The 27335-nt window shown below is 57.5% G+C and overlaps 2 protein-coding genes across 2 annotated transcripts in view; one reads left to right on the top strand and one right to left on the bottom strand.

The window, feature by feature from the left end:
• The window catches only part of CDC25A (cell division cycle 25A), an 86167-nt gene extending 76931 nt beyond the window's left edge, over window positions 1-9236 (bottom strand). The window contains 3 exon segments of the mRNA XM_073632883.1: window positions 835-929; window positions 9071-9186; window positions 9189-9236. Of these exon segments, the coding sequence (XP_073488984.1) occupies window positions 835-929; window positions 9071-9186; window positions 9189-9236 (259 nt within the window).
• A 685-nt stretch (window positions 9237-9921) lies between these two features.
• The window catches only part of LOC141145657 (uncharacterized), a 121275-nt gene continuing 103861 nt past the window's right edge, over window positions 9922-27335 (top strand). The window contains exon 1 of the mRNA XM_073632493.1: window positions 9922-10076. The gene's annotated coding sequence lies outside the window, so the exon portion shown is untranslated. The remainder of the gene's footprint in view (window positions 10077-27335) is intronic.

Here is a 27335-nt window from a genome sequence, read left to right as displayed (position 1 = left end):
TGAATATGCCCATGAACGCAGGCCCCCCCCATGAACGCAGCCCCCCCCCCCCCCCCTCCACTGCCCATGAACGCAGCCCCCCCCCCTCCACTGCCCATGAACGCAGCCCCCCCCCCCCCATGAATGCAGGCCCCCCCCCCCCTCCACTGCCCATGAACGCAGCCAACCCCCCTCCATGGACGCAGCCCCCCCCCCTCCATGGACGCAGCCCCCCCCCCTCCACTGCCCATGAACGCAGCGCGCCCCCCCCCCCCCCCATGAATGCAGCCCCCTCGCCCCCCCTCCACTGCCCATGAACGCAGCCCCCCCCCCCCCCCCCGCCCATGAACGCAGCGCCCCCCCCCCCCCCATGAATGCAGCCCCCTCGCCCCCCTCCACAGCCGCAGAGATGATGGGATGAGCGCCAACAGATTACATACAGGAGAATCTGTTCTCAGCAGCCTCTTTAATACAAAGCCTCTCTCGTTGGGGGCCACAAAAGATATATACGTCCAAATTACCAGACGGGCCAGACTTTGGACATGCCTTAAAACAGAACATTATTAGGTGGCACTCAGAGGGCGCAGTTGTGGTACAAACATTCACACTGGCATTAGTTCATCTTCTATGGACAACCTCTCCAGTGCCAGGCAGGCGAGTACAGACACGTACAGACACGTACAGACACGTACAGACACGTACAGACACGTACAGACACGTACAGACACGTACAGACACGTACAGACACGTACAGACACGTACAGACACGGCGGTGAGCGCAGGCGCCCCTTGGAACCAATTAGCATTTCACAGCTGAATTACTTGGCAGGAAAATTCTAGGAGCCAATCACAAACCACGGAGCCCCTTACCCGCATCCATGGAGTCCAACGAGTCCGTCCTGGGGAGGAAGTAGCGATCGGACAGCTTACGTTTCGGAGTTTCACATTGACTGCAGAGAGGAGAAAAAGGAAAAACGCGTTCACATTCTGAGCAGAGAACAAAATGCGTCAGTACAAGGACTGAGAGGTACAAAACATAGAAAGTTCCCCCAGCTTCACTCTTGTAGCGGCTCCTCTCCCCGGACCGAAATGTCTTCTTCTGATTTCACCGCACACTGTGAGCTTCTCATAATGTGCATCAGAAGCTGCAACAAGTCTGATAGAGTCCCACCTCATTTCCTGGCTGGTGGACATCCAGCATCACCTGAGCTTTCCTCTCCATCCTGCGTCCCTCCAGCTGTTGTAGAACCAGTTAAAAGTGCGACTCCCAAAGGCATGATGGGACTTGTAGTTCTGCAGCAGCTGAGGGGGCCACAGGTTGGGCACCCACGATTATTCTAACCCCTTCTCCATCCTGACTGCCCCTGGCCCACCCCTTTTATTCATTGGCTTTCAGTTCTTCCAATCACGAAGGCTCGGCATCACATTGTGGGCGTTACCTCCAGCCTGCCTAGGACCGCCCACATCCAGTCTAACTCCCACCCATCGAGGGATTTTGATATTTGCATAACCCCTCCCACTGCGTGCATCAGGACTGAGGGCTCTTGAGAGTAATGAGGCCAGGTGCTGGTGATCTTTACAGGAAGTTGTGTACAGCCCACCCCCCTGCTGGCCCCTCCCACCAGCCATGATCTGCCCGCATCGCATTAGAGAAGCTGGAAGAGAAGAAAATGGGAAACGTAATGAAGCTGGAGGAGCAAAATAGTCCATGTGTGAATCTGAAGACTGTTGTGCTGGTGTTGTGCCACAATAATCAGCCGGGTCTTATCTGTGCAAGCCTGGCAGGACACCAGATAATGAACAGATGGAGCATGGGGGAGGGGAAGTAATGCACTCAGAAAGTTCCCAAGTCCTCCATGAGGAAATGGACTGTCCACCCATCACAAGGCCTGACTGTCCTTTCCTGGGATGATGAATGAAGATGGACCATCACTGGCAGAGGTGTGGATATCCGAGTCCGTGCAAATAATCACATTACAACTCGCTGGTTATCATAATCCCCCCCCCCCCCCCCAAACTTCACACAATACAGTTTGCTGCGATTTGTCAGGCAATAGACGTGCCAAAACCGCACCGCATTCCTTGGCCGGGGGGTGGGGGCGATATTACTGCAGCCCCTAAGACCCATGGATTGGGACATCATCAACCCCCCCCCCCACGACCTTTGGATTGGAGGGGGTGGGATATTCTTGCATCCCCCCCACCCCAGGACCCATGGATTGGAGGGGTTGGGATATTATTGACCCCCCCACCCCATCCTGAGACCCATGGATTGGAGGGGTTGGGATATTATTGACCCCCCCCCACCCCATCCTGAGACCCATGGATTGGAGGGGTTGGGATATTATTGACCCCCCCCCCCCCCCAATCCTGAGACCCATGGATTGGAGGGGTTGGGATATTATTGACCCCCCCCCCCCCCATCCTGAGACCCATGGATTGGAGGGGTTGGGATATTATTGACCCCCCCCCCCCCATCCTGAGACCCATGGATTGGAGGAGTTGGGATATTATTGACCCCCCCCATCCTGAGACCCATGGATTGGAGGGGTTGGGATATTATTGAACCCCCCCCCATCCTGAGACCCATGGATTGGAGGGGTTGGGATATTGAAACACCCCCCCCCCCCATCCTGAGACCCATGGATTGGAGGAGTTGGGATATTATTGAACCCCCCCCCATCCTGAGACCCATGGATTGGAGGGGTTGGGATATTATTGAACCCCCCCATCCTGAGACCCATGGATTGGAAGGGTTGGGATATTATTGAACCCCCCCCCACGCTGAGACCCATGGATTGGGATATTATTGAAACCCCCCACCCTGAGACTCATGGATTGGGATATTATTGAAATCCCCCCGGGACCCATGGATTGGAGGGGTTGGGATATTACTGAACCCCCCCCCCCCCCCCATCCTGAGACCCATGGATTGGAGGGGTTGGGATATTGACCCCCCCTGAGACCCATGGATTGGAGGGGTTGGGATATTACTGAACCCCCCCCCCCCCCATCCTGAGACCCATGGATTGGAGGGGTTGGGATATTATTGAACCCCCCCCCCCCATCCTGAGACCCATGGATTGGAGGGGTTGGGATATTGAAACACCCACCCATCCTGAGACCCATGGATTGGAGGGGTTGGGATATTATTGAACCCCCCCCCCACCCTGAGACCCATGGATTGGAGGGGTTGGGATATTATTGAACCCCCTCCTCCTGAGACCCATGGATTGGGATATTATTGAAACCCCCCACCCTGAGACCCATGGACTGGAGGGGTTGGGATATTATTGACCCCCCCCCATCCTGAGACCCATGGATTGGAGGGGTTGGGATATTATTGACCCCCCCCCCCCCCCATCCTGAGACCCATGGATTGGAGGGGTTGGGATATTATTGGACCCCCTCCCCCATCCTGAGACCCATGGATTGGAGGGGTTGGGATATTATTGACCCCCCCATCCTGAGACCCATGGATTGGAGGGGTTGGGATATTATTGAACCCCCCCCCCCATCCTGAGACCCATGATTGGAGGGGTTGGGATATTATTGACCCCCACCCCCCCCCCCCATCCTGAGACCCATGGATTGGAGGGGTTGGGATATTATTGACCCCCACCCTGAGACCCATGTAATGGAGGGGGGTTGGGATATTACTGCATCCCCCCAATCGGACCCATGGATTGGAGGGGTTGGATATTATTGACCCCCCCCGTCCTGAGACCCATGGATTGGAGGGGTTGGGATATTATTGAACCCCCCCCCCCCCCCAGGACCCATGGATTGGAGGGGTGGGATATTACTGAACCCCCTCCCCCCATGAGACCCATGGATTGGAGGGGTTGGGATATTATTGACCCCCCCCCACCCTGAGGACCCATGGATTGGAGGGGTTGGGATATTATTGACCCCCCCCCCCCCACCCTGAGACCCATGGATTGGAGGGGTTGGGATATTATTGAACCCCCCCCATCCTGAGACCCATGGATCGGAGGGGTTGGGATATTGAAACACCCCCCCCCATCCTGAGACCCCATGGATTGGAGGAGTTGGGATATTATTGACCCCCCCCCCCATCCTGAGACCCATGGATTGGAGGGGTTGGGATATTATTGAACCCCCCCCATCCTGAGACCCATGGATTGGAGGGGTTGGGATATTATTGAACCCCCCCCCCCCCACGCTGAGACCCATGGATTGGGATATTATTGAAACCCCCCACCTGAGACTCATGGATTGGGATATTACTGAACCCCCCCCCCCATCCTGAGACCCATGGATTGGAGGGGTTGGGATATTGACCCCCCCTGAGACCCATGGATTGGAGGGGTTGGGATATTACTGAACCCCCCCCCCCATCCTGAGCCCCATGGATTGGAGGGGTTGGGATATTGAAACACCCCCCATCCTGAGACCCATGGATTGGAGGGGTTGGGATATTGACCCCCCCCCCCCCACCCTGAGACCCATGGATTGGAGGAGTTGGGATATTATTGAAACCCCCCCCCCCCCCCCCCATCCTGAGACCCATGGATTGGAGGGGTTGGGATATTGAAACACCCCCCCATCCTGAGACCCATGGATTGGAGGGGTTGGGATATTATTGAACCCCCCCCCCCCACCCTGAGACCCATGGATTGGAGGGGTTGGGATATTATTGAACCCCCTCCTCCCTGAGACCCATGGATTGGGATATTATTGAAACCCCCCACCCTGAGACCCATGGATTGGAGGGGTTGGGATATTATTGATTCCCCCCCCCCCCATCCTGAGACCCATGGATTGGAGGGGTTGGGATATTATTGACCCCCCCCCCCCCCCATCCTGAGACCCATGGATTTGAGGGGTAAGGATATTGACCCCCCCCCCCCCCCCCCGAGACCCATGGACTGGAGGGGTTGGGATATTATTGATCCCCCCCCCCCCATCCTGAGGACCCATGGATTGGAGGGGTTGGGATATTATTGAACCCCCCCCCCCACCCTGAGACCCATGGATTGGAGGGGTTGGGATATTATTGAACCCCCTCCTCCCTGAGACCCATGGATTGGGATATTATTGAAACCCCCCACCCTGAGACCCATGGATTGGAGGGTTGGGATATTATTGACCCCCCCCCATCCTGAGACCCATGGATTGGGATATTATTGAACCCCCCCCATCCTGAGGCCCATGGATTGGAGGGGTTGGGATATTATTGAACACCCCCCCCCCATCCTGAGACGAATGGATTGGAGGGGTTGGGATATTATTGAATCCCCCCCATCCTGAGACGAATGGATTGGAGGGGGTTGGGATATTATTGAACCCCCCCCCCATCCTGAGACCCATGGATTGGAGGGGTTGGGATATTATTGAACCCACCCACCCCCCCCCCCCATCCTGAGACCCATGGATTGGAGGGGTTGGGATATTATTGAACCCCCCCCCCCCCCCATCCTGAGACCCATGGATTGGAGGGGTTGGGATATTATTGAACCCCCCCCCCCCCATCCTGAGACCCATGGATTGGAGGGGGTTGGGATATTATTGAACCCCCCCCCCCCATCCTGAGACCCATGGATTGGAGGGGTTGGGATATTATTGAACCCCCCCCCCCCCATCCTGAGACCCATGGATTGGAGGGGTTGGGATATTATTGAACCCCCCCCCCCCCCCCCATCCTGAGACCCATGGATTGGAGGGGTTGGGATATTATTGAACCCCCCCCCCATCCTGAGACCCATGGATTGGAGGGGTTGGGATATTATTGAACCCAACCACCCCCCCCCCCCCATCCTGAGACCCATGGATTGAGGGGTTGGGATATTATTGAACCCCCCCCCCCCCCCATCCTGAGACCCATGGATTGGAGGGGTTGGGATATTATTGAACCCCCCCCCCCCATCCTGAGACCCATGGATTGGAGGGGTTGGGATATTATTGAACCCAACCACCCCCCCCCCCCATCCTGAGACCCATGGATTGGAGGGGTTGGGATATTATTGAACCCCCCCCCCCCCCATCCTGAGACCCATGGATTGGAGGGGTTGGGATATTATTGAACCCCCCCCCCCCCATCCTGAGACCCATGGATTGGAGGGGTTGGGATATTATTGAACACCCCCCCCCCATCCTGAGACCCATGGATTGGAGGGGTTGGGATATTATTGAACCCCCCCCCCCCCCCATCCTGAGACCCATGGATTGGAGGGGTTGGGATATTATTGAACCCCCCCCCCCCCCCCATCCTGAGACCCCATGGATTGGAGGGGTTGGGATATTATTGAACCCCCCCCCCCATCCTGAGACCCATGGATTGGAGGGGTTGGGATATTATTGAACCCAACCACCCCCCCCCCCCCATCCTGAGACCCATGGATTGGAGGGGTTGGGATATTATTGAACCCCCCCCCCCCCATCCTGAGACCCATGGATTGGAGGGGTTGGGATATTATTGAACCCCCCCCCCCCCCATCCTGAGACCCATGGATTGGAGGGGTTGGGATATTATTGAACACCCCCCCCCCTCCTGAGACCCATGGATTGGAGGGGTTGGGATATTATTGAACCCCCCCCCCCCATCCTGAGACCCATGGATTGGAGGGGTTGGGATATTATTGAACCCCCCCCCCCCCCATCCTGAGACCCATGGATTGGAGGGGTTGGGATATTATTGAACCCCCCCCCCCCCCCCATCCTGAGACCCATGGATTGGAGGGGTTGGGATATTATTGAACCCCCCCCCCATCCTGAGACCCATGGATTGGAGGGGTTGGGGATATTATTGAACCCCCCCCCCCCATCCCTGAGACCCATGGATTGGAGGGGTTGGGATATTATTGAACCCCCCCCATCCTGAGACCCATGGATTGGAGGGGTTGGGATGTTATTGAACCCCCCCCCCCCCCCATCCTGAGACCCATGGATTGGAGGGGTTGGGATATTATTGAACAAACCCCCCCCCCCCCCCCATCCTGAGACCCATGGATTGGAGGGGTTGGGATATTATTGAACACCCCCCCCCCCCCCATCCTGAGACCCATGGATTAGAGGGGTTGGGATATTATTGAAACCCACATACTGAGACCCATGGATTGGAGGGGTTGGGCTTACAGCTAAGGCCATAATAGTGAAATGCATGGCGACATGGTGAGGATCTTCAACACGGTTGCAAAGTTGATTAAAGAGGCGCTGTGTGGCCCACCCATCCTGGCACTGCAGTCACACAGAACAAGGAGAAGCTTTTGTGCCGCCGCCCCCCCCCCCCTCCAAACTGTGTGCCTGCAACAGAGGGAAGCTATTGGAGCGTACAGCAGACAGGTTCTCTTCAGACTATAAAACCTGATTGTACAATCTCCTCTGGATTTACCAAAACCAGGTAATAGTAAGACAACCAAATTCCACTGCAGTATCTAGCCGGGCCTTGCACTATTAGGCGGTGAGGAGAGATCTTCCAGCGGGGACCCCTGTTCTGGTCCCAACAAGAGGATTTCCACCTCACTGCCTGAGATGACAAAGTGAGACTAGACAGAGGATACAACACACATGTCACGGTTTCATCTTTAACCGATACCAGCTACACCCAACTAGAATGCCACAAAGACAGACATGGTTAGCCAGCTGGTTCACCCACCACTACGTACTCCCCACATGGGTGGAAGTATCTGCTAGCATGTCGGAGGAATTAGAGGATTGGGGAGGATCCCAGCGCTGCAAGTGGCCATCTCACCATTTTATACAAAGCGCCATCGCAAGCCAATAGCAAAATTCTAATACTTCCCATTCACTGCTCCGGGGAACATCAGAGACCTCTGAACTTAGGAAGTCGGCACCTCCCGGAGGTCTCACTGTAAATCCTCCCAGTCAGTGAAGACCCCCCTCCAGTTTGGGTCTCAGGGACGGCTATCCGAGGACAGTCACATGTTACACATCTTATGCCCCCCCAGATCTACACAACTTACTGCAAGGACTGGTTCTCTTATAGACTCCCCCAGGAACAAGGCTGTGCTTGTTAAGGGCCTGCAGTGTATGCTCTGTACCAGATCAGTCCATACTGCCCCCCCCCCCCCCAATAATACTGTAAATTTCACATTACATGTCCTATACACATCAGTAGGTACTGCATTACCCCCCCCCCCCCCCCAAATCACATTGCCCATCATATTGGCCATTAACTTTCCACACACACATTGCCTATCACATTCTCCACCAGACATTGCCCATTAACCCCCAATACTGCCCATTACCTCCACACACTACCCATTACACACACTGCCCACTACATTCCTCCCCCCCGTACGCACACACTGCCCACTACATTCCTCCCCCCCGTACGCACACACTGCCCACTACATTCCTCCCCCCCGTACGCACACACTGCCCACTACATTCCTCCCCCCCGTACGCACACACTGCCCACTACATTCCTCCCCCCCGTACGCACACACTGCCCACTACATTCCTCCCCCCCGTACGCACACACTGCCCACTACATTCCTCCCCCCCGTACGCACACACTGCCCACTACATTCCTCCCCCGTACGCACAAATTGCCCATTACATTCCTCCCCCCGTACACCAAATTGCCCATTACATTCCTCCCCCCGTACACCAAATTGCCCATTACATTCCTCCCCCCGTACACAAATTGCCCATTACATTCCTCCCCCCGTACACAAATTGCCCATTACATTCCTCCCCCCGTACACAAATTGCCCATTACATTCCTCCCCCCGTACACAAATTGCCCATTACATTCCTCCCCCCGTACACAAATTGCCCATTACATTCCTCCCCCCGTACACAAATTGCCCATTACATTCCTCCCCCCGTACACAAATTGCCCATTAACATTCCTCCCCCCGTACACAAATTGCCCATTACATTCCTCCCCCCGTACACAAATTGCCCATTACATTCCTCCCCCGTACACAAATTGCCCATTACATTCCTCCCCCCGTACACAAATTGCCCATTACATTCCTCCCCCCGTACACAAATTGCCCATTACATTCCTCCCCCCATACACAAATTGCCCATTACATTCCTCCCCCCATACACAAATTGCCCATTACATTCCTCCCCCCATACACATATTGCCCATTACCTTCCCAGGACGGCCAGCTGGTCCATGTTGAGTGCCAGGTTGGTGACCGGAGAGAGGGCAGAGGCGGTGTCAGCCTCACAGGAGAAGAGAGCTTTCACCACAGGGAGCCCATGTGGGGGCGGCTGGGGACCCTGAGGGGAGCGGGGGCCAAGCTGGACATGTCCATTCTTCTTTACAGACTTCCGTGCGGCCGGGCTCCTGGAGGCTGAAAACAAAGAGTTCAGTCAGAGAGGGAATTGCGGGAGGGCGCACACAGCACATGGATTATAGTGGATCTGATGGTTATAGAGGCGCGGGCGGGCACTGGACGGAGGATAAATCTTTAGTTTCACATGCGGTCGGGCGGATTATTGGCTCCATAGCGGAGAGTAGGGGTACCAATATTGAACAGGGAGCGCCAGCCTACTATACCTGAACAGAGGCGCTATGTGATGTACTCGCCGCGTAGCCGGACACAGGATGTTCTCTCCCGGCTCGGGCCCTCAGCTCTGCCTCTTAACCCAGACCGACAACCATGTCCGCCGCCCTGCCCGCCTCGTATTTGGCGCCACTAGTCGCTAGCCAATCAGAGCCGAGAATGACAAACAACTCGCCCAATCGGAAACGCCCAACGCCCCTGCAAGGCGCCAACTGAATGAACAGCTGATTGGCGGAACCCTGTGTGGCAGAGCTATCCTCCAATAGCCGCTCTGTATCCCGGCTACTTGGGCGGGCCATCAGTGCAGATGTCAGCCTATAGTAGAGCGAAGCCTTTTCTGACAGTAGGGAGTGACAGAAACGTTTAGCCAATAGCGGCGCAGCTCGCGGAAGTGACATGACAAGACTGGGAGCGCAGTCTGATAGGATAGCGGCGGAAGTGATTGACGGGTCGGGCGGCCAATCAGAGCGCCGATCACCTCAGACCGTTCTCTAGCATCCTGAAGAAGGAGAGGGAAGCAGATGGTGGCGGTACTGAGGCGGGGAGGAGGCCGGGGAGAGCCCGTATGGCGGAGGCCGCACACTGACGGTGAGTCCCGGGGAGGAGGGACCATTCATTGTATATCTATATAGTGTGAGGAGGGCAGAAAACCCCGCCCACACCTCACATTCCTTGTAACCATGGCAACAGAACTGCACTTCCGGTGATGCTCACCCCCCCTGCTCTTGTAACTGACCTGCTCAGAGCTTGGTGTACAATGAGAGCCATCCCCCGACTGTGTACAATGAGAGCCATCCCCCGACTGTGTACAATGGGAGCCATCCCCCGACTGTGTACAATGGGAGCCTTCCCCAACCCCCGACTGTGTACAATGGCAGCCGTCCCCATCCCCCGACCGCGTACAATGGGAGCCATTCCCGACCGTGTACAATGGGAGCCATTCCCCGACCGTGTACAATGGGAGCCGTCCCCCCGACCGTGTACAATGGGAGCCATCCCCCGACTGTGTACAATGGGAGCCATCCCCCCGACCGTGTACAGTGGGAGCCGTCCCCATCCCCCGACCGCGTACAATGGGAGCCATCCCCCGACCGCGTACAATGGGAGCCATTCCCCGACCGTGTACAATGGGAGCCGTCCCCATCCCCCGACCGCGTACAATGGGAGCCATCCCCCGACTGTGTACAATGGGAGCCTTCCCCAACCCCCGACTGTGTACAATGGCAGCCGTCCCCATCCCCCGACCGCGTACAATGGGAGCCATCCCCCGACCGTGTACAATGGCAGCCGTCCCCATCCCCCGACCGCGTACAATGGGAGCCATTCCCCGACCGTGTACAATGGGAGCCGTCCCCATCCCCCGACCGCGTACAATGGGAGCCATCCCCCGACAGTGTACAATGGGAGCCATCCCCCGACCGTGTACAATGGCAGCCGTCCCCATCCCCCGACCGCGTACAATGGGAGCCATCCCCCGACCGTGTACAATGGGAGCCATCCCCCGACCGTGTACAATGGCAGCCGTCCCCATCCCCCGACCGCGTACAATGGGAGCCATCCCCCGACCGCGTACAATGGGAGCCATCCCCCGACCGTGTACAATGGGAGCCATCCCCCGACCGTGTACAATGGCAGCCGTCCCCATCCCCCGACCGCGTACAATGGGAGCCATCCCCCGACCGTGTACAATGGGAGCCATCCCCCGACTGTGTACAATGGGAGCCTTCCCCAACCCCCGACTGTGTACAATGGCAGCCGTCCCCATCCCCCGACCGCGTACAATGGGAGCCATCCCCCGACCGTGTACAATGGGAGCCGTCCCCATTCCCCGACCGTGTACAATGGGAGCCGTCCCCATCCCCCGACCGCGTACAATGGGAGCCATCCCCCGACCGCGTACAATGGGAGCCATCCCCCGACCGCGTACAATGGGAGCCGTCCCCATCCCCCGACCGCGTACAATGGGAGCCGTCCCCATCCCCCGACCGCGTACAATGGGAGCCGTCCCCATCCCCCGACCGCGTACAATGGGAGCCGTCCCCATCCCCCGACCGCGTACAATGGGAGCCGTCCCCATCCCCCGACCGCGTACAATGGGAGCCGTCCCCATCCCCCGACCGCGTACAATGGGAGCCGTCCCCATCCCCCGACCGCGTACAATGGGAGCCGTCCCCATCCCCCGACCGCGTACAATGGGAGCCGTCCCCATCCCCCGACCGCGTACAATGGGAGCCGTCCCCATCCCCCGACCGCGTACAATGGGAGCCGTCCCCATCCCCCGACCGCGTACAATGGGAGCCGTCCCCATCCCCCGACCGCGTACAATGGGAGCCGTCCCCATCCCCCGACCGCGTACAATGGGAGCCGTCCCCATCCCCCGACCGTGTACAATGGGAGCCGTCCCCATCCCCCGACCGTGTACAATGGGAGCCGTCCCCATCCCCCGACCGTGTACAATGGGAGCCGTCCCCATCCCACGACCGCGTACAATGGGAGCCGTCCCCATCCCCCGACCGTGTACAATGGGAGCCGTCCCCATCCTCTGACCGTGTACAATGGGAGCCGTCCCCATCCTCCGACCGTGTACAATAGGAGCGGCCCCCATCCTCTGACCGTGTACAATGGGAGCCGTCCCCATCCTCTGACCGCGTACAATGGGAGCCATCCCCCGACCGCGTACAATGGGAGCCATCCCCCGACCGTGTACAATGGGAGCCGTCCCCATCCCCCGACCGCGTACAGTGGGAGCCGTCCCCATCCCCCGACCGCGTACAGTGGGAGCCGTCCCCATCCCCGACCGCGTACAATGGGAGCCGTCCCCATCCCCCGACCGCGTACAATGGGAGCCGTCCCCATCCCCCGACCGCGTACAATGGGAGCCGTCCCCATCCCCCGACTGCGTACAATGGGAGCCGTCCCCATCCCCCGACCGCGTACAATGGGAGCCGTCCCCATCCCCCGACCGCGTACAATGGGATTCTTCCCCATCCCCCGACCGCGTACAATGGGATTCTTCCCCATCCCCCGACCGTGTACAATGGGAGCCTTCCCCATCCCCCGACCGTGTACAATGGGAGCCTTCCCCATCCCCCGACCGCGTACAATGGGAGCTGTCCCCATCCCCCGACCGTGTACAATGGGAGTCGTCCCCATCCCCCGACCGTGTACAATGGGAGTCGTCCCCATCCCCCGACCGTGTACAATGGGAGCCGTCACCATCCCCCGACCGTGTACAATGGGAGCCGTCCCCATTCCCCGACCGTGTACAATGGGAGCCGTCCCCATTCCCCGACCGTGTACAATGGGAGCCGTCCCCATCCTCCGACCGTGTACAGTGGGAGCTGTCCCCATCCTCTGACCGTGTACAATGGGTGCTGCCCCCATTCTCCGACCATGTATAATGGGAGCTGTCCCTCAACCATGTACAATGGGAGCCATCCCCAACTGTGTACAATGGGAGCCATCCCCATCCCCGACTGTGTACAATGGGAGCCATCCCCTGACCGTGTACAATGGGAGCCGTTCCCATCCCCCCGACCGTGTACAATGGGAGCCGTTCCCATCCCCCCGACCGTGTACAATGGGAGCCATCCCCATCCCCCGACCGTGTACAATGGCAGCCATCCCCATCCCCTGACCGTGTACAATGGCAGCCATCCCCATCCCCCGACCGTGTACAATGGCAGCCATCCCCATCCCCCGACCGTGTACAATGGGAGCCGTTCCCCAACCGTGTACAATGGTGTACACGGTTGGGGGACGGGGAGCTTGGTGTACAATGAGAGCCATCCCCCGACCGTGTACAATGGCAGCCGTCCCCATCCCCCGACCATGTACAATGGCAGCCGTCCCCATCCCCCGACCATGTACAATGGCAGCTGTCCCCATCCCCCGACCGTGTACAATGGCAGCCGTCCCTATCCCCCGACCGTGTACAATGGGAGCCATCCCCCACCGTGTGCAGTGGGAGCCGTCCCCATCCCCCGACCGTGTACAAAGGCAGCCGTCCTCATCCCCGACTGTGTACAATGGAAGCCATCCCCCAACTGTGTACAACGGGAGCCACCCCCGACTGTGTACAATGGGAGCCATCCCCGACTGTGTACAATGGGAGCCATCCCCCGACTGTGTACAATGGGAGCCATCCCCCGACCGTGTACAATGGGAGCCATCCCCCGACCGTGTATAATGGGAGCCATCCCCCGACCGTGTATAATGGGAGCCATCCCCCGACCGTGTACAATGGGAGCCATCCCCCGACCGTGTACAATGGGAGCCATCCCCCGACCGTGTACAATGGGAGCCATCCCCCGACCGTGTACAATGGGAGCCATCCCCCGACCGTGTACAATGGGAGCCATCCCCCAACCGTGTAAATGGGAGCCATCCCCCGACCGTGTACAATGGGAGCCATCCCCCGACCGTGTACAATGGGAGCCATCCCCCGACCGTGTACAATGGGAGCCATCCCCCGACCGTGTACAATGGGAGCCATCCCCATCCCCCCGACCGTGTACAATGGGAGCCATCCCCATCCCCCCAACCGTGTACAATGGGAGCCATCCCCATCCCCCGACTGTGTACAATGGCAGCCATCCCCATCCCCCGACCGTGTACAATGGCAGCCGTTCCCCAACCGTGTACAATGTTGTATACAGTTGGGGGACGGGGAGCTTGGTGTATAGTGAGAGCCATCCCCCGACCGTGTACAATGGCAGCCGTTCCCCAACCGTGTACAATGTTGTATACAGTTGGGGGACGGGGAGCTTGGTGTATAGTGAGAGCCATCCCCCGACCATGTACAATGGCAGCCCTCCCTGTCACGGAACGCCCCACACTCCGCTTGAGTGCTTCCGTTATATACCGCTTCCTAAGTTCTGGAACACGAGTCCAATGGATCTGGCCATAGGAACCCCAAGAACTAGACAACACCAGTCTTGGAGTACATCAGAACTACCTTTATTTTGAGATCTCACAGACCTTTATACAGCAGGGATGACTCAAAGCTAACCTAATTAACATGACCTAATTTACTACAAAATGTACCCAGACCAGATGACAGTCTTGTGGGCACCGAGCTTCACACATTAATACAATTAACAATACAAACAACAATCTCCCCCCTCCTCAGCCTAGACCATTCGTCTATTAGCCAGGGCTGGTGGCTAATGTGATCAGCTCTCTCAATTAACATAAACACATGTTGATAACACCAGCATCTCCTCACAGGATGTGTCCCAGCAGAATGAATCAGTCTTATCAGCAGGGGGCTGCTGGAGGAATCCCCCCTCCCTCTTCAGGGACACAAATATACAGTAAGGAGTCCCCATACAATATGTACATGACTGAGTCCGATTAATACAGTTCAGACTGGATTTCTCATTCACCTCAAATGCTAGGGCCCATAATCGGTGGGCAACAGGCTTGCACACAGTCCTCTCCAACAGCCTCCGCTCTGGCCATGCCCGTGACATTTCTCCCCTTTCGGCAGGAGACTAACACAGGAGGAGACCCCAGACGGGTTGACTCCGAAGTTAGTAAACAGCTCCAGTCCTCTACTGCCTGTACCCACACAGTACCCCAAACAAATTATCCCAAACAGTGCATTACTCACCCAGCCATCCTCTGCCTCTCTCAGAGAACATATCTGCCGCTGGAGAGAAGACAGGGTGACTGGGCTCACTCTGTCATGCTGTTGGGGATCTGGGCCCACTGCCCAGCATCCCTGGGGTATACAGGTGGAGACTGAAGTTCCATCCACCTTCACAGGAAATCCATCCTCTGTTAGTTGAGGGCAGAGTCCAGCAGTCCTCGGCCCTGTTGCCAGCCCTTCTGCTGGAAACCCTACACCATCTGTTCCGGCTAACTGTTGGAGAGGGAGGCCGACTGCCCCGCCTCCCTGGAACTCTGTAGTTGTTGCCGGTGCTGGGCAGAGGTTGGTAGCACTCTGCCCTGTTGCCAGCACTTCTGCTGGGGACTCCGCATCCTCTGCTCCGGCTAACTGTTGGGGCAGGCAGCTGGCTTCCTCCACTCCCAAACTGTGTAGCTGCCATTGGGGAGGTGAGCCGGCTGCTTCCTTTTCCATTCCCTCATCTGGCTGCTGGGACGACATGTCGATGGTACTGTCTCCCAGGTACACGGATCTTTGCTGGGGAGGAAAGCCCACTTCCTCCACCCTGGCCAACTGTTGGGGAGGGACAACACACACCTCCTCTCCCTTCTCCCCCTGTATCTGCTGCTGGGAAGTGATTGCCATCTTCTCACCCTGAGCCTCCACAATTGCTGCAGGTGTGGGGCAGAGGTCTTGGACCCTCTGTCCGGTTGCCAGCACTTCTGCTGGGGGTTTGCTAGGTGGTTCCTCCTCTACAGAAATGTCTATTAAATCCCCAGTCTCTGGAAGTGGTAAAAGTGTGGGACAGAGGTCTTGGACCCTCTGTTCAGTTACCAGATCTTCAGCTGGAGAAGTTTGTTTTAACTCCATAGATGCTGCTGGCAGAAAATCACATGTCCCTGTCAGTGTTGTGGGAGAAAGGCCGACTACCTCTTCTCTCAGGAAGGCCGAAGCCACTGTTGGTGCTGGGCAGAACACAGTGAACTTTGGCCCTGATAGCAGCTCTTCTGCTGGAGGCTCATCAGGTTGTTCTTCCTCAGCAGAAAAGTCTATCAAATCCCATGTCTCTGCAACTGATGTCGGGGAATAGGGGTTCACCATCTCCTGTCCATGGAACCCAGAAGATGTTATCATTTCTGGACAGAGGTTAGCAGAGCTCTGCCCTGTTGTCAGCACTTCAGGTTTGGGGACGGCAATCTCCGGATTTTCCACTGCCGATTCTCTGGCATGCTGCTGAACTTGTTCTAGCAGTTTCCTGTATGCCCTTTCCAGATGCTGCTCCTTCCTTAGCAAATGGTTCAGATCAGGTTTGAGCTCTGAGACCCCTGCAAGACCGAGCATAGACTCTCTATAGTCTCTCATGTCCTCAAGGTCAGGTTCCCCTTCATCGCCAAACATAAAAAGATCTGTAAGGTTCTCCCACAGCAATCCAGGGCCGCCAAAGTCATATCCCTCCGGAGAGCATTCTGTTGTCTCCCCTAAATATCCCTCCTCTGCGTGCCATTGCAGAGCCCGATATCGATTGTCCAGCTCTATCTCCTGCTGGACCAACCTGTCCAACTCAGTCACCCATTGCTCCTGGGGCTGCTCTCCCAGGAATGCCATCCGCAATGCCCGTTGGTCACTGGCCCGTTGCTCTTGGGTTGGAAAGCACTTGCCCTGTTTTATACCAGCGAGACGGAGGGCTGCAATCCAGAGCTCCACCCGAATCAGCTGCCTGAGCTCCAGGTATTCATCCTCAGACACAGTCCTGGTATACGTTGAAAGGATGATCCGCAGCAGCCCCGGGAATTCTGATGCCAGGTCCATATCTCCGCTGGGGTGACTGAAGTCTGCTATGCTGATCTTGGATCCAGTTGGAGGTTTGGATGTCCCAGACTTCAGACTTCAGGAAGCTTTCCCGCTGCTTGCCACCAATGTCACGGAACGTCCCACACTCCGCTTGAGTGCTTCCGTCATATACCGCTTCCTAAGTTCTGGAACACGAGTCCAATGGATCTGGCCATAGGAACCCCAAGAACTAGACAACACCAGTCTTGGAGTACATCAGAACTACCTTTATTTTGAGATCTCACAGACCTTTATACAGCAGGGATGACTCAAAGCTAACCTAATTAACATGACCTAATTTACTACAAAATGTACCCAGACCAGATGACAGTCTTGTGGGCACCGAGCTTCACACATTAATACAATTAACAATACAAACAACAATCTCCCCCCTCCTCAGCCTAGACCATTCGTCTATTAGCCAGGGCTGGTGGCTAATGTGATCAGCTCTCTCAATTAACATAAACACATGTTGATAACACCAGCATCTCCTCACAGGATGTGTCCCAGCAGAATGAATCAGTCTTATCAGCAGGGGGCTGCTGGAGGAATCCCCCCTCCCTCTTCAGGGACACAAATATACAGTAAGGAGTCCCCATACAATATATACATGACTGAGTCCGATTAATACAGTTCAGACTGGATTTCTCATTCACCTCAAATGCTAGGGCCCATAATCGGTGGGCAACAGGCTTGCACACAGTCCTCTCCAACAGCCTCCGCTCTGGCCATGCCCGTGACACTCCCCATCCCCCGACCATGTACAATGGCAGCCATCCCCCGACCATGTACAATGGCAGCCGTCCCCATCCCCCGACCATGTACAATGGGAGCCGTCCCCATCCCCCACCGTGTACAGTGGGAACCATCCCCCGACCGTGTACAATGGCAGCTGTCCTCATCCCCGGCCATGTACAATGGCAGCCGTCCCCATCCCCTGACCATGTATAATGGCAGCCGTCCCGATCCCCCAACCGTGTATAATGGGAGCCGTCCTCATCCCCCGACCGTGTACAATGGGAGCCATCCCCATCCCCCACCGTGTACAGTGGGAGCCATCCCCCGACCGTGTACAATGGTAGCCGTCCTCATCCCCGACCGTGTACAATGGCAGCCGTCCTCATCCCCGACCGTGTACAATGGGAGCCATCCCCCGACTGTGTACAATGGGAGCCATCCCCCGACTGTGTACAATGGGAGCCATCCCCCGACTGTGTACAATGGGAGCCATCCCCCGACTGTGTACAATGGGAGCCATCCCCGACTGTGTACAATGGGAGCCATCCCCCGACTGTGTACAATGGGAGCCATCCCCCGACTGTGTACAATGGGAGCCATCCCCCGACTGTGTACAATGGGAGCCAACCCCCGACTGTGTACAATGGAAGACATCCCCCGACTGTGTACAGTGGAAGACATCCCCCGACTGTGTACAATGGAAGACATCCCCCGACTGTGTACAATGGAAGACATCCCCCGACTGTGTACAATGGAAGACATCCCCCGACTGTGTACAATGGAAGACATCCCCCGACTGTGTACAATGGAAGACATCCCCCGACTGTGTACAATGGAAGACATCCCCCGACTGTGTACAATGGAAGACATCCCCCGACCGTGTACAATGGAAGACATCCCCCGACCGTGTACAATGGGAGCCATCCCCTGACCGTGTACAATGGGAGCTGCCCCCATCCTCCGACCGTGTACAATGGGAGACGCCCCCATCCAACCACCGTGTACAATGGGACCCGTCCCCCGGCCGTGGACAATAGGACCCGTCCCCCAGCCGTGGACAATAGGACCCGTCCCCCGACTGTGTACAATGGGAGCCGTCCCCCGACCGCGCACAATGGGAGCCGTCCCCCGACCGCGCACAATGGGAGCTGCCCCCCGACCGCGCACAATGGGAGCCGTCCCCCGACCACGCACAATGGGAGCCGCCCCCCGACCACGCACAATGGGAGCCGCCCCCCGACCACGCACAATGGGAGCCGCCCCCCGACCACGCACAATGGGAGCCGCCCCCCGACCACGCACAATGGGAGCCGCCCCCCGACCACGCACAATGGGAGCCGCCCCCCGACCACGCACAATGGGAGCCGCCCCCCGACCGCGCACAATGGGAGCTGTCCCACGACCACGCACAATGGGAGCCATCCCCCGACCGTGCACAATTGGAGCCGCCCCCATCCTCCGACCGTGCACAATTGGAGCCGCCCCCATCCTCCGACCGTGTACAATGGGAGCCGCCCCCATCCTCCGACCGTGTACAATGGGAGCCGCACCCATCCTCCGACCGCGTACAATGGGAGCTGTCCCCCGACCGTGGACAATGGGAGCTGTCCCCCAACCGTGGACAATAGGACCCGTCCCCTGGCCGTGTGCAGTGGGAGCCATCCCCTGACCGTGTACAATGGGAGCCATCCCCTGACCGTGTACAATGGGAGCCATCCCCTGACCGTGTACAATGGGAGCCATCCCCTGACCGTGTACAATGGGAGCCATCCCCCGACCGTGTACAATGGGAGCCATCCCCCGACCGTGTACAATGGGAGCCATCCCCCGACCGTGTACAATGGGAGCCATCCCCCGACCGTGTACAATGGGAGCCATCCCCCGACCGTGTACAATGGGAGCCATCCCCCGACCGTGTACAATGGGAGCCATCCCCCGACCGTGTACAATGGGAGCCATCCCCCGACCGTGTACAATGGGAGCCATCCCCCGACCGTGTACAGTGGGAGCCATCGCCACCCTTGACTGTGTACAATGGGAGCCATCCCCCGACCATGTACAATGGGAGCCATCCCCCGACCGTGGACAATAGGACCCGTCCCCTGACCATGGACAATGGGAGCCGTCCCCATCCCCCAACCGTGTACAATGGGAGCCGTCCCCATCCCCCAACCGTGTACAATGGGAGCCGTCCCCATCCCCCAACCGTGTACAATGGGAGCCGTCCCCATCCCCCAACCGTGTACAATGGGAGCCGTCCCCATCCCCCAACCGTGTACAATGGGAGCCGTCCCCATCCCCCAACCATGTACAATGGGAGCCATCCCCATCCCCCAACCATGTACAATGGGAGCCATCCCCATCCCCCAACTGTGTACAATGGGAGCCATCCCCCAACTGTGTACAATGGGAGCCATCCCCGACTGTGTACAATGGGAGCCATCCCCCGACGGTGTACAATGGGAGCCATCCCCATCCCCCGACGGTGTACAATGGGAGCCTTCCCTATCCCCCGACCATGTATAATGGGAGCCATCCCCATCCCCCACCGTGTACAATGGGAGCCGTCCCCATCCCCCAACCATGTACAATGGGAGCCGTCCCCCGACCGTGTACAATGGGAGCCATCTCCCGACTGTGTACAATGGGAGCCATCCCCCGACTGTGTACAATGGGAGCCATCCCCCGACTGTGTACAATGGGAGCCATCCCCCGACGGTGTACAATGGGAGCCATCCCCATCCCCCGACGGTGTACAATGGGAGCCTTCCCTATCCCCCGACCATGTATAATGGGAGCCATCCCCATCCCCCACCGTGTACAATGGGAGCCGTCCCCATCCCCCAACCATGTACAATGGGAGCCGTCCCCCGACCGTGTACAATGGGAGCCATCTCCCGACTGTGTACAATGGGAGCCATCCCCCGACTGTGTACAATGGGAGCCATCCCCCGACTGTGTACAATGGGAGCCATCCCCCGACTGTGTACAATGGGAGCCGTCCCCTGACTGTGTACAATGGGAGCCGTCCCCCGACCGCGCACAATGGGAGCCGTCCCCCGACCGCGCACAATGGGAGCCGTCCCCCGACCGCGCACAATGGGAGCCGTCCCCCGACCGCGCACAATGGGAGCCGTCCCCCGACCGCGCACAATGGGAGCCGTCCCCCGACCGCGCACAATGGGAGCCGTCCCCCGACCGCGCACAATGGGAGCCGTCCCCCGACCGCGCACAATGGGAGCCGTCCCCCGACCGCGCACAATGGGAGCCGTCCCCCGACCGCGCACAATGGGAGCCATCCTCCGACCGTGTACAATGGGAGCCGCCCCCATCCTCCGACCGTGTACAATGGGAGCTGTCCCCCGACCGTGTACAATGGGAGCCGTCCCCCGACCGTGCACAATTGGAGCCGCCTCCATCCTCTGACCGTGTACAATGGGAGCCGCCCCCATCCTCCGACCGTGTACAATGGGAGCTGTCCCCGACCGTGTACAATGGGAGCTGTCCCCCAACCGTGGACAATGGGAGCTGTCCCCCGACCGTGGACAATAGGACCCATCCCCCGACTGTACAATGGGAGCCGTCCCCCGGCCGTGTGCAATGGGAGCCATCCCCTGACCGTGTACAATGGGAGCCATCCCCTGACCGTGTACAATGGGAGCCATCCCCTGACCGTGTACAATAGGAGCCATCCCCTGACCGTGTACAATGGGAGCCATCCCCCGACCATGTACAATGGGAGCCATCGCCACCCCTGACCGTGTACAATGGGAGCCATCCCCATCCCCCAACGGTGTACAATGGGAGCCTTCCCTATCCCCCGACCATGTATAATGGGAGCCATCCCCATCCCCCACCGTGTACAATGGGAGCCGTCCCCATCCCCCAACCATGTACAATGGGAGCCGTCCCCCGACCGTGTACAATGGGAGCCGTCCCCCGACCGTGTACAATGGGAGCCGTCTCCCGACTGTGTACAATGGGAGCCGTCCCCCGACTGTGTACAATGGGAGCCGTCCCCCGACTGTGTACAATGGGAGCCGTCCCCCGACTGTGTACAATGGAAGCCGTCCCCCGACTGTGTACAATGGGAGCCGTCCCCCGACTGTGTACAATGGGAGCCGTCCCCCGACCGCGCACAATGGGAGCCGTCCCCCGACCGCGCACAATGGGAGCCGTCCCCCGACCGCGTACAATGGGAGCCGTCCCCCGACCACGCACAATGGGAGCCGTCCCCCGACCGCGCACAATGGGAGCCGTCCCCCCGACCGCGCACAATGGGAGCCGTCCCCCAACCGCGCACAATGGGAGCCGTCCCCCGACCGCGCACAATGGGAGCCGTCCCCCGACCGCGCACAATGGGAGCCGTCCCCCGACCGCGCACAATGGGAGCCGTCCCCCGAGCGCGCACAATGGGAGCCGTCCCCCGAGCGCGCACAATGGGAGCCGTCCCCCGACCGCGCACAATGGGAGCCGTCCCCCGACCGCGCACAATGGGAGTCGTCCCCCGACCGTGCGCAATTGGAGCCGCCCCCATCCTCCGACCCTGTACAATGGGAGCCGCCCCCATCCTCCGACCGTGTACAATGGGAGCTGTCCCCCGACCGTGGACAATGGGAGCTGTCCCCCGACCGTGGACAATGGGAGCTGTCCCCCGACCGTGGACAATGGGAGCTGTCCCCCGACCGTGGACAATGGGAGCTGTCCCCCGACCGTGGACAATAGGACCCGTCCCCCGACTGTACAATGGGAGCCGCCCCCCGGCCGTGTGCAATGGGAGCCATCCCCTGACCGTGTACAATGGGAGCCATCCCCTGACCGTGTACAATGGGAGCCATCCCCTGACCGTGTACAATGGGAGCCATCCCCTGACCGTGTACAATGGGAGCCATCCCCCGACCGTGTACAGTGGGAGCCATCGCCACCCTTGACCGTGTACAATGGGAGCCATCCCCCGACCATGTACAATGGGAGCCATCGCCACCCCTGACTGTGTACAATGGGAGCCGTCCCCCGACTGTGTACAATGGGAGCCGTCCCCATCCCCTGACCTTGTACAATGGGAGCCATCCCCATCACCCGACCATGGACAATAGGACCCGCCCCCAACCGTGGACAATGGGAGCCATCCCCTGACCGTGTACAATGGGAGCCCTCCCCCAACCGTGTACAATGGGAGCCATCCCCCGACCGTGTACAGTGGGAGCCATCGCCACCCTTGACCGTGCACTATAGGAGCCATCCCCCGACCATGTACAATGGGAGCCATCGCCACCCCTGACTGTGTACAATGGGAGCCGTCCCCTGACCGTTTACAATGGGAGCCGTCCCCATCCCCATCCCCCGACCGTGGACAATAGGACCCGTCCCCCGACCGTGGACAATGGGAGCCATCCCCCGACCGTGTACAATGGGAGCCATCCCCCGACCGTGTACAATGGGAGCCATCCCCCGACCGTGTACAATGGGAGCCATCCCCCGACCGTGTACAATGGGAGCCATCCCCCCGACCGTGTACAGTGGGAGCCGTCCCCCGACTGTACAATGGGAGCCATCCCCCGACCGTGTACAATGGGAGCCATCCCCTGACCGTGTACAATGGGAGCCATCCCCCGACCGTGTACAATGAGAGCAATCCTCCGACTGTGTACAATGGGAGCCATCGCTACCCCCAACTGTGTACAATGGGAGCCGTCCCCATCCCCCGACTGTGTACAATGGGAGCCATTCCCCGACCGTGTACAATGGGAGCCGTCTCCTGACTGTATGGAATGGGAGCCGTTCCCCAGTCGTGTACAGTGGGAGCCGTCCCCCGACCGTGGACAATTGGACCCGTCCCCCGACTGTGTACAATGGGAGCTGTCCCTCCGACCGTGTACAATGGGAACCGTCCCCATCCCCCGACCGTGTACAATGGGAGCTGTCCCCATCCCTCGACCATGTACAATGGGAGCTGCCCCCCCGACCGTGTACAATGGAAGCTGCCCACCCCGACCGTGTACAATGGGAGCTGTCCCCACCCCGACCGTGTACAATGGGAGCCGTCCCCCGACCGTGTACAATGGGAGCTGTCCCCATCCCCCGACCGTGTACAATGGGAGCCGTGTATAATGGGAGCCGTCCCCGACCGTGTACAATGGGAGCAATGCCCCGACCTTGTACAATGGGAGCCGTCCCCCATCCCCCAACAGTGTACAATGGGAGCCGTCCCCCATCTCCCGACAGTGTACAATGGGAGCCGTCCCCCATCTCCCGACAGTGTACAATGGGAGCCGTCCCCCATCCCCCGACAGTGTACAATGGCAGCCGTCCCCCGACCGTGTACAATGGGAGCCATCCCCCGACCGTGTACAATGGGAGCTGTGTATAATGGGAGCCGTCCCCCAACCGTGTACAATGGGAGCAATGCCCCGACCGTGTACAGTGGGAGCCGTCCCCCATCCCCCAACAGTGTACAATGGGAGCTGTCCCCCATCCCGACAGTGTACAATGAGAGCCGTCCCCCATCTCCCGACAGTGTACAATGGGAGCCATCCCCCATCCCCCGACAGTGTACAATGGGAGCCGTCCCCCGACTGTGTACAGTGGGAGCTGTCCCCCGACTGTGGACAATAGGACCTGTCCCTCAGACCGTGTACAATGGGAGCCGTCCCTCAGATCGTGTACAATGGGAGCCGTCCCCATCCCCCGACTGTGTACAATAGGAGCCGCCCCCCAACTGTGTACAATGTGAGCCGTCCCCCGATTTTTTAAAGCGGAGGCTCTAGAGAATAAATTGGTGGGTGTTGCAATTATGTCACATGGTAGTTGTGCAATTTTTTTTTTTTTTGGGGGGGGAGAACAAAAGTATTTTTGAATTTTAATTTAAAAAAAACACAATATATAACCCAATTTTTTTAATAAAATATATAAGATGATGTTACACCGAGTAAAAAAAGATACCAAACATGTCACACTTTAAAATTGTGCACGTCCGTGCAATGGCGACAAATGACGTAAATGTTACTTTCCATAGGCGACACTTTAAAAGACTTTACATCACAGGTGTCAAACTAGCGGCCCTCCAGCTGTTGCGGAACTACAGTTCCCATGGGGCATTGCAAGGCTGACAGTTACAAGCATGACTCCCAAAGGCAGAGGCATGATAGGACTTCTAATTTTTCAACAACAGGAGGGCCGCTAGTTTGAGACCCCTGCGTTTACAGGTTACCACTTTAGATGTACGGAGGAGGTGTGGTGCGAGAATTACTGCCCAAGATCGGAAGTTCGCAGTGATACATGTGTGGGGACGATCTCTGCATGTGTGCGGGATCGACGCATGCCTTTACATTTGTGTGCAAGCACAGGGGGATGGAGGTGTTTTTAAAATTTAAAAAAATGTTTTTAAATTATTTATTTTTACAGTGTCATTTTACTTTTACTTTTTTTTTTATTACTCTTATTGCGGTCGCAAGGAATGTAAACATCCCTTGTGGCAGCAATACGTATGTGACAGGTTTTTTTTTTTATGGAGAGATCTGACCCCAAATCCTTCCTCTGCACCTAAAAGCTTTCAAAACAAATGTTAAAAAAAAGGATATCAATCTTGTTTGGGTACACTGTTGCACGACCGCGCAATCGCCAGTTAAAGTAGCGCAGTGACAAATAACAAAAAATGGTCATGAAGGGGGGTAAAACCTTCTGGAGCTGAAGTGGTTAACCACTTGCCAACCAGCCGCCACAGTTGTACTGCGGCAGAATGGCATGGCTGGGCGAAATGACGTTATGTAACACGTCACTTCGCTCTGTGGCCACTAGGGGCGCGCTCGCTCCCCCCCCCAGCCGAGGCAAGTGCCCGGCGGTCACGATCACCGCCGGGCTCCCGCGATCACTGCTGACACACGGAGAACCGGGATCTGTGTGTGTAAAACACACAGTTTCCGGTTCTCTGAGGGGAGAACAGACAGATCGTGAAGTGTTATCCCTAACACTTGGGATCAGGTGGCTCCCTCATTACACAGGAATTTAGAACGTCTTTCCATGCCCCCCATTCCAAACGTCTTGTAGCAATCATTCTACTGTCTAAGCTTTTTTCTCCAATTCACTTTTAGGGCTTATTTACACCCGCTTCAACTTTAAAACATATTAAAGCATCTACCACTTTAACATGCTTTGTGTTTTTGATGCTTCAGTGATGCTTTTTTGAAGCTTTAATGATGCTCAGCAAATAGCTTGTGTGTGTTCATTTTCTAGTTGTGTTTAAGTGGCCCAGTATAACTCCAGCTCAGTAGTATCCCCACTCAGCAGATCCCCAGCTCAGTAGTATCCCCACTCAGCAGATCCCCAGCTCAGTAGTATCCCCACTCAGCAGATCCCCAGCTCAGTACTATCCCCACTCAGCAGATCCCCAGCTCAGTAGTATCCCCACTCAGCAGATCCCCAGCTCAGTAGTATCCCCACTCAGCAGATCCCCAGCTCAGTAGTATCCCCACTCAGCAGATCCCCAGCTCAGTAGTATCCCCACTCAGCAGATCCCCAACTCAGTAGTATCCCCACTCAGCAGATCCCCACTCAGCAGATCCCCAGCTCAGTAGTATCCCCACTCAGCAGATCCCCAGCTCAGTAGTATCCCCACTCAGCAGAATTCCAGCTCAGTAGTATCCCCACTCAGCAGATCCCCAGCTCAGTAGTATCCCCACTCAGCAGATCCCCAGCTCAGTAGTATCCCCACTCAGCAGATCCCCAGCTCACTAGTATCCCCACTCAGCAGATCCCCAGCTCAGTAGTATCCCCACTCAGCAGATCCCCAGCTCAGTAGTACCCCTGTTTGGCAGATCCCCAGCTCAGTAGTACCCCTCTTTCAGCAGATCCCCTGCTCAGTAGTATCCCCATCTCTGCTGATCCCCCTGCTCAGTAGTATCCCCGTCTCTGCTGATCCCCCTGCTCAGTAGTAACCCCCATCTCTGCTGATCCCCCTGCTCAGTAGTATCCCCATCTCTGCTGATCCCCCTGCTCAGTAGTACCCCTGTTCGGCAGATCCCCAGCTCAGTAGTACCCCTGTTTGGCAGATCTCCAGCTCAGTAGTACCCCTCTTTCAGCAGATCCCCTGCTCAGTAGTATCCCCATCTCTGCTGATCCCCCTGCTCAGTAGTATCCCCATCTCTGCTGATCCCCCTGCTCAGTAGTATCCCCATCTCTGCTGATCCCCCTGCTCAGTAGTAACCCCCATCTCTGCTGATCCCCCTGCTCAGTAGTAACCCCCATCTCTGCTGATCCCCCTGCTCAGTAGTATCCCCATCTCTGCTGATCCCCCTGCTCAGTAGTATCCCCATCTCTGCTGATCCCCCTGCTCAGTAGTAACCCCCAGCTCTGCTGATCCCCCCACTCAGTAGTAACCCCCAGCTCTGCTGATCCCCAGCTTAGTAGTACTCCAAACTCTGCTCGTCCCTTTTCAAAGAAGGGGGAGGTCACAAACCTCTGGACTTTAAAGGTGTTGGATAAGGAGACTAAAAGGCTCACTTGTACAATATATAAAATGAATTTTATTACAAAGATAAAAAAACATGAGAACAGTATTTCATCCATATCAAAAAATCAATTGTTCTATACAAAGGCATAATTAACAGACACTACCACACAACATGTTTCGCTCAGCAGAGCTTCCTCAGGAGATTCTGGTGTGAGGTTTT

This window comes from Aquarana catesbeiana, linkage group LG05 (assembly GCF_042186555.1).
Source record: "Aquarana catesbeiana isolate 2022-GZ linkage group LG05, ASM4218655v1, whole genome shotgun sequence".
In the NCBI taxonomy this organism is placed as follows: domain Eukaryota; kingdom Metazoa; phylum Chordata; class Amphibia; order Anura; family Ranidae; genus Aquarana; species Aquarana catesbeiana.
The sequence above is the reverse complement of the archived record's forward strand: the minus strand, read 5'-3'. Positions and strand labels throughout refer to the sequence as shown.